Here is a 13,641-nt window from a genome sequence, read left to right as displayed (position 1 = left end):
TGCTTTCTAACCAGGGTTTCCATTTCCCAGGGGCCTCTGCCGTCCAGCCTTTGCCTGGGAAAGCAAGTGACACAATACCCCCTCTCCCTTTGCCAGGCAACAAAGAGGATTTGCACTGCCTTGAAAACAGAAATCAGCATCTTCAGGATGAGCAGGCCTCTGTCGGCCTGCAGCGTAGGGCACTCGGGCACAAAGTAACCAGGCGAAAGAAAATGCATTCCGAGCGGTTAGCACGCAGGGTTCATCGAAGTATAATTTAACCATCTGATCAAACACTAATTACCATAATCACTTGAGGGGAAAATGGCTGGAGGAACCCAGGAACACCTTGGTATCTGTGTTCTTAGCGACTGATGAAAAGGAAGACACACAGACTGGGGATTTGTTTCTTTTTGTTCATGGAAAAAAATAGTAAATAAAGCTTAAACAAGCATCACCAGCTATGGTTTTTGCAGCCAAAGGAGTTACAACTGAGATTCGGAAGAAACATCTTTGCTTTCTCTCCAGCATCCACAGAAAAGCACAAAACCAATCTTACATTTTGCAGCAGCGTGGCTCTAAACTACGTAACTTTGTGTTTCTCAACCTCAGCACTATGGACATTTTGGACCAGATACTTATTTGTCGTCGGGGGGCTGTCCTGTGCGTTGCAGGATGCTGGGTAGCATTCCGGGGCTCCACCCACTAGTGATGCCGGGGGCATCCCCTTCGCCCCAGAACTGTGATAACAAAATGTTTCCAGATATTGCCCAATATCCCCGAGGGAGTGGAGCTGCCCTGGTTAGAATCCTGTTTTAACTGAAGAACACAGTTTGTCAGGAGCACTAAAAATGATCAGATCATAAGAGGAGGGAAGGAGTCTTTTACTCCCATCTGCCAAAAATAATGAGCCTCTAATAATAATTCCATGGAATTCCATGGAGTTTACTTTATATCTGATGTCTTTGTTTAGAGCTTTATAATAACCCATAACACCTATGCTTGTGCAATTTGGAAAAAATAATTATAAATACCAGCCTCTCCCCATTCAGAGATTTCTAGAAAGACACAGCTGACTTCCAACAGGCAACCCCTGAGGGGGATACCCACAGGCAGAAAGAACACCATCCCTTGCTTCCAGACTTCAGTGTGTCCTGAGCAGCTGGGGAATCACAGCAGTGTCCCTCCACCTGCCCACATCAGGGCAAACCACCTGTGACTTAGGAAATTAATAGAGGCATAGAAGGCCTCCAGACCCCAGGGAAATATCACTTTCTTCCTACACTCTCATTGTAGGCGTGGAAGCCCTGATATTTGCTCCCAGTTCCTAAGGAGGGAGAGAGGAAGGTGTAAATGATGACAAGTGAATAAATACAGAAATCCCCTCCGTTTCTCACAAATGCATCTCCACTACCAATAGATTCATCGCATTGCCTTAAACAGCCTTGGCCATTAGTCGGACGGTACCTAATAACATTCATTCTTACGGAGAGGTGGAAACCTAAGGGAGAAGTACTCAACACTTACTAAAGTATGCAATAAATATTTTCTAGGGGTTAAGGTGATTTGTTCTAATAATAAATCTCAGTCCCACAGTCCCTCATTTCTATTTTTCTAAGGAAAGTATTTAACCACCTACTCACAGATCTCTCAAAGGTTATTAAGCTTGCTGGTGGAAATACTTATGACCTATCCATGGAGGACATATGGAAAAAGGCTGCCCTCGTCTGCTACAAAATTTAAGAGAGAGCGGTCTGTCCAAGTGGCAGAGGCCGTGAATACTCCAAATCAGAGAGGAATTGTGAGCTATTTTAAACGAATATCTTCTTCTGCAAAGCCCCTCTGGCAGAGCTTATGACTTCTGAACACAAAGCCCTCCCCGCTTTCTAAAGGAACAGAGGGGCAGGAGCTCTTTGCTGCACAGAAATAGCGTCTACCCCAATTCAAGGACTTATGAGCAAGCAGAAATTACATTTCGTCAGCCCACAATGTCTTTCGTACCATTTTTCTTCTAAAGCTAAAAATCAAAACAGCCGCTCTGAAAGAATAATTTCTATAGTGAATCACAATAAAATCGCCCAAGGATTATAACATCCAACTTGTTTCAAATGCCCAGGAGGGAAAGTTATTTTTAATATGATCTAAAATAGGATCTCAGGACACAAAAAGTTATTTTTAAGGTTCTGAATTTAGGCCTCTCTCCAGCACACGTTCACGTCTATTTTAGTTCAAAAAATCAAGGACGTGGTATTTTGAAAAGATTATTCCGCCACTCATAACTGTCCTCAATTTTATCATACATATTACAAGGCCTAAAATGCATATATGTCCTTATATGCCATTTTCTCTGTTTATGACAACCTAGCATTAACGACAATACTTCGTATGATGTAAATACAGTCCACCTGGGGTCATTTACCTAAAAGAAAAGTGCAGAGGCCAAGTAAACCCAAAAGAGCAAATAATCCCCAAGCCCCTTATACCTGGCTTTGGAAGGAACTTGTGCACTGATATTGGAAAGAAGACATGTGTAACGTTCCCAGGTTGGCATCCAGGCAAAACCTCAAGGTGCAAACAGACCTGTATTCCTGCCCTGTCTGTTCTGCCCTAGTGCCTCTCTTATGCTTTTCCAATATAATAACCCAAACAGTTTCCCACTATTGATCTCTGCCTGGGAGGAGTGTGGTTACATTAAGGTTCAGAGGGCTTCTCTGCCAGGACTCCAGCTGCTAGCAAAGAAGGGGTCGATTTGAGAAAACACAATAGGACCGAAGTCCAACAGCAAAGCACGTGCTAGCAATGAACCTGGGTATCAAATATGCTAAAACAATAAGAAAAAATTACATATGTGTATATACACACACCTATATACATTTGGATACAAATAAGCATAGATATTTGTACAGATATATATACAGATGATTCTCAACGTACTAGCGTCCAAATTGGAAGTCCCTGGTTGGGATCGCACCCTGCTCTACTCAGGGTCTTCCCTGTTACCAGCCCCTCTGCCACCAACGTTCCCCAAATCTGCCCAAATCCTTGTGGCACTCAATGAAGCCCTAGCCCTGCATATATATATATATATATATATATATATATATATATATATACACACACCCTCTCAATAAACCACTACTCAGTATAGAGCTCCCCAACAGCGCATTGGGGGCTACATGAAGCTTTATGGGGTCGACGTTCTAGCTACTGTCTGACCCCTCTACCTCAACTCAGCCAGGGGCTGGGCAGCCTCTTTCCAAGTTTGTTCCATCCAGAGCTGGACTATGCCACCTGGATCAGAATAATAATACAGATACTTCGGCCATGCATACCCCAGAGCTGCAGAACCAGACCCTCTGGTGGTCAGAGCTGGGCAACTATAAAACGAACAATATAAAAGATCACACGAGCCGTACGCACGGTCAAGCTGAAGGAGCCATGGGGGAGGGAAAAGATGGCAAAGGCACATGTCAGAATTAGACCTCAGGAGCTCTGCAAGCTACAGCCCATTCCCAATACGATGCCAGCATCCAGTCTCCTGTGAGAGGCTCATAGGGGAAAAGCCTTCCAGGAAATGCCCAGCTTCTTCCTCCCTGACCCGGCCCACCTGGGCTTTAAGAACCAGTGGCCCTGATCCTTAACTGGAAGGTGCCGACCGAGGCACGGTAAAATGGAACACGGTTCAAGGCATCGACAGACCGGCCTCCAGTCAGCATGCACCCTCCTTCCTCCCCCTCCCACTCCTGCTGTCCTGACGTGGGGTGGCTCCTTCCTCCCTCCCCACGCTTGGTCTTCCCATAAACCTTAACTTCCATGGCTTCCAAGCATCTGATACCACAGAGGCCTACAGTGTATCCTCACCTTCCCATCCCCAGCGATGGGGTGATGGGGCTATGGGGCTATGGCGCCATGCGGGTGGGGGAAGACCAAGGGGTCTCTTGCGACTACAAATCAGGGCGGGTTGTGGCTGGTGATAGGAGATCTCCTAAGACATAGATGAACTGACCACTGATCAAAGCAATTACCCAAAACAAATACCAAGATCACATCTAGGTCAAAATGCTTCTACCCACGTTGCTACATGTAAATGTCCATCAAGCCTATAGTAAAACAGTAGCCACCAAAGATTTAATAGCTATTGATTTTGGTGAGTCGTAATATGTATGTACACGTCTGGTAATTAACCATCCTATTCACTTTCTGCTACCATGTCAAGGCACCAGACAGACCCCTGCTAACCTTGGCTTTACCAGCCTGAATAATTTATGAAAGAAGAATTCTGTACCTTAGAGGGCCTTTCATACGTTTCACACATTTCCTTTCACTGGACGATGAAACAGACAAATGGCTACCCTTTGCAGGAACCGGCCATGATAAGTTCCAGGAGGGGTGATAAAAATCACCACTGCACCCTCTCTACAGCGTGGAGGTGCTCGTTTGACTAGTAAAGTACGTTGTGGTTGTTGAGGTCTTCAGCTCATCCCTGAAGTCTCACACGTGATATTACAGAGCACTGTTATTTCTACGCTGGCAGCTACAAATCGGTTATTAAGAAGGCTCTACAGCCAATATTAAGAAATAAACACTGTAATTAAGCAGACTGGGACTTGGGGTTTTCGGTGTCTTATGGGAACTCAAGATCAAATTATGCCACAGTGGGGCGACTGTGGAGAGAAGAAATGAATCTCAAGTTTCTCTGATGAGAAAGTATGTTTACTCAAAAACTTCCACAGTAGAGCTCAGGTCTTTACATAAAGGAAAAAAAAAAAGAGTAAAATTTAAAAACACAGCAAACTGCAGTGGTTCTAATTATCTTCATGCTTTGCCTTTCCGTAACAATATAATTGTAAAAATTCTCCCATTGTCCTGAAGTCCATGCGATGAGTGAAAAAGCAGGTCTCGTGAGAAAAATCAATGCTTTATTCAATATTAGGAAAAGGAATCAATGGTAAGAGTGTCCACTGCCATCAGCCATTTCAAATGACATGGCTCCGCAGGGTGTGACACAGGCCACCTCAGTCAGCATCCAATGGACCTTCGTGCTGGTTCTAACCCCAACTTAACATAGCCATCACTCAGTCCCATGAGGATACCGAAGGCCCCTGGGGACCCTGAGGTCATCAGAGTCTCTTCACTGGGAGTGTTATTACCACTGTGGTTTTGCACAAGCATCCAATAATTTGAGATTCAGGTATCTAGAAAGAACTATAAACTGACTTCACTGTATTCAGTATTTATGCACAGTGGACAAGAAGAAGAATGGCTTAAGTTTTGTGTAAAGCCAAGCTTAAAACTGCTTCCTGGTTCATCATTTTCATACTAAAAGAGGCAAGGCTCATACGAATCAAAATCTGCAATACATTAGTTCAAATCTCCTTCCACCACCTCATCAAACCTGCCTGTTCCACGGTCTAAGGAGACTGGCTACAAAACAACCCATTGCATAGATGGTTGTTCACAAGATAAAAGGAAAATGCTTTTCACAGCATCATACTTTGGGGTCGGTCTGGCTTTTGTTCAGATGTGCAGCCTGTACACCAGCAGCATTTCCATACAAATTCCAGGATTCTACCCTTAACAGAAAATAAGGTGCACTTGGGGCCAGTAAAACCAAAATGTTACACTGAGTAAATGCAGTCCTAGGAAAGAAGACTATTTCATTCCCAAGAGCAAGTGTGTTCATTTTTCTTTGTCCAGGAACATTTACGTCAATCAAGCAGCCTGTAGGGACACTGCCTATCCCAACTGGACTGGCCAATTAGAAGAGCATATGCCACAATTTTTTAAATCTCCAAAATTTAATTATAGAGGAACCCATAATAATCACAAGATCCTAAATGTGAACACTTAGTAACTGCTGTACTCTAAACATGCATGCAGAGTCACCCTCCCACTCTGTGCTGTTGAATATCTTCAGGAAGGACAATGCTTATTGCCAAGTAAATATCTGTGGCAGCCCTGCAAGTTCAACATGCTCCCTTCACTTCATTCCTCTGTTCAGACCTACCGAAGCCCAGTTTCCAAATAATACAGATACTGGCTCCGCACCCTCACCTCCCCAAGTCTGACATGGACTTAAGCCCTGAGAGCATTTCAAGAATATTCTGCAGAGTTCGAAGCGATTTCTCAATATTTCCTCAAGGGCTGTTATGCTTTTATTCTCCTCCAAAAAAAAAAACAAAAAAACAAAAAAACAAAAAAAACTCCATGGTCCTGGGGAGGTAGGGGAAGCCAGCATTTCGTATGGAGGTGATCTCACGTTTTCAATTTTTTCGCTTTCCCAGCCGCTGCATTTAAAAATGGCTTTCTATAAATAGGACTGCTTGCTCACTCTTAAATCTCACTCACTGTCTTCTGCGTAAAAATAACTTAAATAGGGATGCAGGCGAGGTTCATTAATCCCTGTCATTCTGTCTCTCTGTGTAGTAGCCTCTTTCCTCCTTCTTATCTCATCGTCTATCTGGTCAGCTCCATTCATCCCTCTCTGTTCCACCGTGATATGTATTTCCATAACCCAGGGAGCTTAAAGACCAAAAATTAACCCAAGTGAATGATTTTTTTAAAATAGTAAGTATTGACAATATAGAATAAAGACAGATCTCCAAAAATCAAACGATGATAAATACTGTAAGCTCCAAGACACCTAATTTGATTCTCGTATTTGATACAAATCACAATTTTAATGGTAAAACATATTCCTTTCATGTCACTTTGATGAAGGAACCAACTTTTACAATTGGTTCTGCTGGAAAATAAGAAAAAAAAGATAATGATGAGACAGACACCATAAATCAACAGAATGCTTAAGAAAATAGTAATGTGATTTTTTTTAAAGATGATTAAGCCCTAAGGAACTGAGCTTTGTTTTGATATCCTTGGAGGCTCTTTGATGAAGAAACGAATTCCCAGGAAGCCCTAGGGAAACTTATGTGTTGGTATGTTTCTGACTGGCTTTCAGAACACGACAGGGTGTTACACCTTGTATAGTATTTTCAAATCGTGCCAGTTAGCAGCGTACGCTTGAGAACAAGGGGTCCAATGCACTTATTAACTTATTTCCTGTGACATTTGACCCAATCCAAGTCACAAAGAACACCTAAAGCAATTATAGCATTGTTACGTAACTGTGGTGAAGTCCCATCACATATTCCAAATGTGAATCCATTTTGGGAAAGAGAAGAAAATGCCCCCAGAAGCATTTCTAGAAAATGAGCATTTCCACAGCCATGGAGTCAGTGCATCAGACTAGACGGCAGCGGCCAAGGAATGCACACTGCTGCTTACGTGCATTTCTCGCAATGGTTTATACAGTAGAATCAGAGACGGGGCAGACGAGAAGCTAACCCGGCAAGGAAGGATAAGACAGAGGCAGATGGGAGAGAGGAAGGGGCGAAGGAGGGGAGGAAGGCTCTGCCCATCATCCTGTCCCTTCTTTCTGTCAGTCAGTGAACATGTTTCCACCTGCCCGGCCCGCAGTTTGCTCTGTGCGAAGGACACACCCCGGCATGGCAGGAGCCTCACCTTCCGACCTTGCCATCCAGTAAGGGAGGCAGTCACCTGCCAAACAGGCACCAAATAAACAGAGTTACAGATTACTCTAGACACTGTCAAGGAAGTGGCCAAGGTTTTAGGGAAGCAGATCATGCAGGAATCTAATCTGCGGCGAGCAGGTCTCTGAATCCAGTCTTTCCGAATATCCCGATCAGAAGCTGTCTAACCTCTGTACCCAAAACTGGTTATCCGCGCGCCTGCCCTCCTGCCGCCTGGGTGGACGGTGTGCCACCGGCCGAGGAATTCAGAACTGCACAGTGTGTACAAGTCGGGCTGCTGGAACCTTCCGTTCCCCCTGCCTCATCTTAACCCATAAATTCAACAAGGGAAACGCAACTTTGAGTGTTTTCGTATTTTCAAAACATGAAAGAAAAAAAAGTAATAAATATGGGGGGGAGGGGCAGGAGAAGATGAGAATTTAAAAGGAGAATTTCTGTGCCCGGCTCTGTGGCCTGTGAAGGATTAACACCTGGCCCAGGCGAACAGGTGCTGCTCGGTTTGTCTGGGGGCGCAGGAGGAGGTCCCGGGCCGCGGGGATGGACGGGGGAGCTCAGAGGAGCGGCGCGGAGCCTCACCCCCATCCCCAGCAGCGGCGGCGAAGCGGGCTGGGCCTCCCGCAATGACATTGGAAGGTCAGCCAATCAGGCGCGGGGCTGCTTCGAAGCAGCCACCTCCGCCAAGAGGTGGCGCCCGCGGGGCCGGGCTCCCCAGCCAGTGGGAAGGGAAGGTGCGATGCGAACGCACGGTCCGCGGGCCCTCCAGCCCCGGACACCGCCTTTCCCTTTCTCTGCACCTTCGAGATTGCAACAGATTGCTGGGAGCACCGGCCTCCTGGGGAAAACTGGAAACAAAGACGGCGGACCCTGCCTCGCCGGCCGTAGGCTTTGCATTCGTGGCTCCTGTTGGGCTGAACTCCGGGACCCGGGAGGCTGGGCCCGGCGAACTTAAGAAGCCGCGGGGAGGAGAGCCTCCGGCCGCCGCGCCGCGCAGAGAGCACCGCTGCTCGGAGGCGGCGACTTCGTCTGCCCGTGAAGTCTGGCTGCACCAGTCTTGTGAGGTTTGCCGCCCACTAGTGTCCTGTGGCAGGGACACAACTGACGTGAAGGTATAGCACCGCCTCACCATCTCCCAGGCCGCCGATGGAGCTGGTCCCGGGAGCCAGCGTGCGCGGCAGCGCAGCGCCAAGAAAATAACCAGACATAGCGCCCTCCTGCGAACGCCCGGGGCCTCCGGCCGCCCCGCCAAACAACCGGGGGACGCAGAACGCGCGAGTGCTCGCCTCTGGAAGCGCTGCCGACTGCTCTGCCCTACCTAATGCTAACGGTATTATTTCCACTGCCTGTTAATTATTTACGAGGCGCGTTCATAATCTCAGCCGTAGGATTCGGCTAATTTTGTGAAATTTGGATGCCATCGTTTTGTAAATGCATCCACTGAGAAATCCATCGTTTTATTTTTCAAACATACATTTCCAGTCTCCTGCAGTGTTCTTAGGTCTTTATAAAATGACCTTCCCTGGTTTTTTTCTCTCTCCTTTACATGGAGTTTCAATGCCCATTGCATTGAGTCTCTTTATGAAATACTCATTGCATCTCATCCCAGACACATCAGTGATAAAACACTTTGACAGCTACATGGAGGTCCAGGAATCAGGGATTTAGATTGGCTTTTTTTTTTTTTCTTGGTCACAATTATTTTCCCCTATCAGCGTGCTGTAGGGGAAAACTCAGTGTTCTGCCCAGTGAGTCACTGACGCACAGCAACAAACTGCGGGCACACCAAAGTGGCATTCAGGAGAGAGTAAGGAGTGGAGAAGGATCGGCTGGCATTTAATGAAGGTCTGCATGGCATTTTGTTTTCCTACACGGGGCATCTTGTAGGGGCACCCAAGCTTAAGAGACCTAGAAAATTTTGATGAACTCTATAATTCTGGGGTGGAATTTAAATCTCCTTAATAAAAATAGGAGAGGGAGAAGTGGGGAGCAAGCCCTGGAATTAGTCACCTGATAACATTTTTTTTTTACTTCCACATATTTCCATGAATTAAATAAAGATCACCTTAAAACCCTGAAGCTGCATTTGCACTCATAAATGTCTGCTCCTAAATTTAAATAAAATATAAGTTTGCGGTACGTAATTCCCTGTGGAGATGACAGGGGATGCAGAAAGGTGCTGCGCGGCCCACTTTCTTTTTGACGAGCACCCTCCTCTCTCCCAACACCCGCCCTCTCTAAGCTCCACAAGCTCCCTGAAAATGGCAAAGCGGCAAAGCCCAGAATTGCACGGCTCAGGAAAGGATGATGTCAGGGACCTCTGTGTACATAACAACAGAAATCAAGGATGCTAACAAAAATGTATTAGATAGAATAAATCTGCTCATTAAGCCCACCTATGCTCTTAACAAGAATTGTGAACTAGAGTATTCTCATCAGAGTTCAAGCCCAAAGAAATTGTGATAAAACACACTGCAGTGTGTTTCCATCCCAGGGAAAGGCTGTGAGACATATCTGCACATAGAGGGACCCCCATTCCCTCGCACAGTAACTGAAGCTCCCTGAGAGTATTTCCAGAACATTGCAGGACAAGCTGACTGCTTTTAGACATGATGACTGCACCTGGTCAGGTGAGGCAATTCATTCAAGGATTTAGCCCATGAAGGGACTGTTCTCTGACTTCTGTGTTTTACCCTGAATCCTGTCTGCAGCCTGTCCAGCAACCATGCTTTCATTAAGAAATAAATGTACATCCCATTACATCAGTAGGAAAAACGCTGTTGTCTACCGTTAAAATGCAGATACATTGTGGGCTTCTTATTTTATGAGTACCCCAAAATATCAAACCGCACCATCTTTTACAATTATATATTTTTTCTCATGTCAGACGTTTTGATGTTTCAGGCCTAGCAATAGTCAGTGTAGCTATTAGAATTCATAGATTTTTTTATCGTACACATTCAGGAATTTTTCAAAATTAAGGTAGACCAAAATATGACATGGTTGAAAAAAAAAATCTCTCCATTTTCTTCAAGTCTCATTCAGATAGGTAAGAACCATTTAATTTCACATTTTTGAAATATGGTCCTATAAACAGGCATCATTCCAAACTGGACTCTTATTTTATTTTGACATGACTATCTATTTTATGATCCTTTCCACAGTATGCACTGAACATCACTCCTTGAAAACTCTTTACAGCGAGTTCCCCCCACAAATGAAAAGAAGCCAAAGCTCTACAGTCAGGCCTTTTTTTGTTTTTTTAAATGCTTCATCATATAAAGAGAGGGCCATTTTTACATGAGATTCCATATCCTTCTGGTAGATGGGATCAGAACATGTAACACAGCAAAGAAAAATATTCATTTGCATGTACAGTCTATATCTCATATTGTGAAATCTACCTGTATTCATTAGAGTAGCAGTAGTGGTGGTTATCAATCAATTTTAAGGGTCCCGAAAAAGGTATAAGAAGATAATATGCTCTAGGACTCAGTATAAATGCACATACATAGCCTTGGCACGGATTTTCCACAGAGTAGATTATTTGAGGTTTTATACAATTTTCTCACTATATATGGCTATCATGATTATTTTAGTAAAACTGATTCAAAAAAAAAAATAGTCACACATTTTAGCATCTGTGTTTCAGAGACTGTACCAGACCTATTTCTGTCATATATAACTATGAAACTGTAAAACAGATACCAATTGACGGACAATCAGAAGCACGACCTCTTTCCTCATCCTGAAATACATACTTCCCAATAGGGTGGAAATTACGTTTCATCCCATAACCCAGGCCCTTCTGAGAAGCCCAGAGATGTACGCCCTGACAGGTGAGACAGGCCGTCAATGCTTTGTGGCGCTGGAACACGTATGTGAGCATTTTTACATTTTCTCTGAGTTCACATTAGCAGAGCAGCATAAAGGGCCGACTTTCCTGATGCATCACCACACATTAGCTAAAGCAGATCTATCCCCCAAGGTAAATTCCCGCGAGGCTGCAGAAGAGGTATAGTGCCCTCTGGGAAAGATGGGTGTCATGTCAGAACTTGTTGCAATTCTTTCCTGCTAGGAAATCTCAAAATGAAAGTTTTGAACACTTTGCTTTAGGTTATATTAGAGAGCAAAGTATCATTTTCATGTTAATTTCAGGATTTCCTTCTTGCAGTGTTACCTTTCCTTAGTCATCTTTTTTTTTTTTTTAAATTTTACAAAGTTTATGCATTTCCTCTGGCCTGTCGGTGTGTTGATTCTTTAAGCACTATCTTGGTAGGCAAAGAATATGCAGCTAACACTCAGAGCTGCCCTGTGCATCTTCCAGGAAAATCTTACAGCCTCCCCTTGGCTTCTGGTATTTTCTCGTAAGGGCTAGATTTCCTTCCTTTCTCTCTCTCCCCCTCCCTCCCTCCTGGGTAGGGGATTCTGCTTAATGGTTTAATTTTAACTGTCAGCAAGTCATACATTTTATGCAGATTTGTGTTCCGAAATTTGAAATGGGAATTTAAGCTGTAGCTACTCCCAGGCAATGCCAAATGATGACAATTTCCTCTCATTCCCAGCTGAGAGGAAGCCATTCATACATGCGAGTTCATATTTACGCGGTGACAGGCAACCAAAGGTGCAGTCACACTTACTAATTGGATCTGACTCAGTCAAGAGAAATAGCTTTTCAAATACCCGGGAAGAAAGCATTTCAAGATATAATATTGGATGGACATGAGGAAAGGAATGCTATTTGCAATAGTCACTGATTTCATTTCTACAAGTATACAGGTGTTTTAAAGAATCTGTCAACATTTCAGATGATGTAATGCTTATCAGTGCCTACAGTGCATATTTTTACATAAATGGCTGTGGGGATTCTGTAGTACCAAGAAGCGGGGTGGTGGTGGTAGAAGGACAGATCTTTCTTAAAGGCTTTTCGTGCTGCTGGAGATGAACTGCAGCAGAATTAAAGCACATGTTTTAAAAGCTCAAAAAGCTTTGAATCTAAAGGCAGACGCTCTTAACTGACCCCTCCACCTGCCTTCACTTGGAATGTCATGTCCCTTGCAGTCTGTGGTGTGTCAAACTGGCGATCTTTCCGTCTCTCTTCCTCTCAGCAAACCTGGTTTATTCTGAATGAGGTAGCTATCTAGTACAGGAGTTAGCTCGGAGCTGTCACCTTGCTAGGTAAGCGCCTTTAAATGATTACAGAGCAATTTTTCACCCGTCCTCTCTTCACTGCCTCCTCTCCTCCCCGAAGAAATATAAATAAGATTTTTAAAACATAAAAGCCTGCAAATTTCAACCCAGATGGAGGAGGAAAAGGGAAAGACTTCACCCATGCATCCAATCCCCCCACACTCCGGTCAATACAAGAAATGAAATTCATCACAAACCGAAAGGCTCACCATTCGCGAAGCTCTGGAACAAGGAGAGAGCCAGTATCCACATGCCCCTGCTGCTCCCCGGCCTCCCGCGAGCGCCGCGCCGGCCTCGCCCCCCGCGCTCCGCCCGGCTCCGCTCGCTCTACACCCGCCCGGGGGCCGCCGCCCGCCCGCCGCCGCCGCCGCCGCCGCTGCTGCCGAGCCGCCCGGGCACGCGGCGCGGCCGGGCTCCGGCGCGAGGGCTGCGCTCGCCGCGCACCGCGCTCCTGCACACCTGCTCCCGGGCGCCGCGCCCAACGCTGCGGCCAGAGCGGGCCGGCGGGGCTGCAGCCCAGGTGCGCCGTCAGCTCAGGGGGCCGCCGGCAGGTCGGCAGGTGGACGGAGCCGCAGACGCGGGCGTGAGCTCATCCCGGGCGCCCGGCGCCCCGACTGCGCAGCAAGCGGCCTCCGGTGCGTCGGCCGTCAGCCTCCGCAGCCAGGCAGCAGGCGGGCGGGCAGGCTCATCTTTCCTCTCCTGCGGCCCGAATCACATTGATCCCTCGCTAACCTTCCCTGGCTGGGAGGCGGGCGGGCGGGCGGGCGAGGAGCGAGCGGAGCGGAGGCGAGCGGGGACCCCCTCCCCTGCCTCTGGCCGCTGGGGCGCTCTGCAGTCTTAAAGCAGCAGCCGAGAAGTGGAACCGAACTGGAGGCAGGACCGGAGAGAGCGCAGGCACCTCACAGCCACGCACAGTCATCGGGATGCA

The 13,641-nt window shown here is 46.2% G+C and overlaps 1 protein-coding gene across 1 annotated transcript in view; it reads right to left on the bottom strand.

Moving 5' to 3' along the window:
• DSCAM (DS cell adhesion molecule) overlaps positions 1-13,031 on the bottom strand; it is a gene marked incomplete at its 5' end in the record, with an annotated part of 743,491 nt that extends 730,460 nt beyond the window's left edge. Inside the window, one exon of the mRNA XM_060009865.1 lies at positions 12,923-13,031. Coding sequence (XP_059865848.1) covers positions 12,923-13,031 — 109 coding nt within the window. The remainder of the gene's footprint in view (positions 1-12,922) is intronic.
• Between the last annotated feature and the right edge of the window lie 610 nt (positions 13,032-13,641).

The sequence above is a fragment of the Delphinus delphis genome, chromosome 4 (genome assembly GCF_949987515.2).
Source record: "Delphinus delphis chromosome 4, mDelDel1.2, whole genome shotgun sequence".
Taxonomy (NCBI): domain Eukaryota; kingdom Metazoa; phylum Chordata; class Mammalia; order Artiodactyla; family Delphinidae; genus Delphinus; species Delphinus delphis.
Note: the sequence above shows the minus strand (reverse complement) of the source record. Positions and strands in the feature narration are given on the sequence as shown.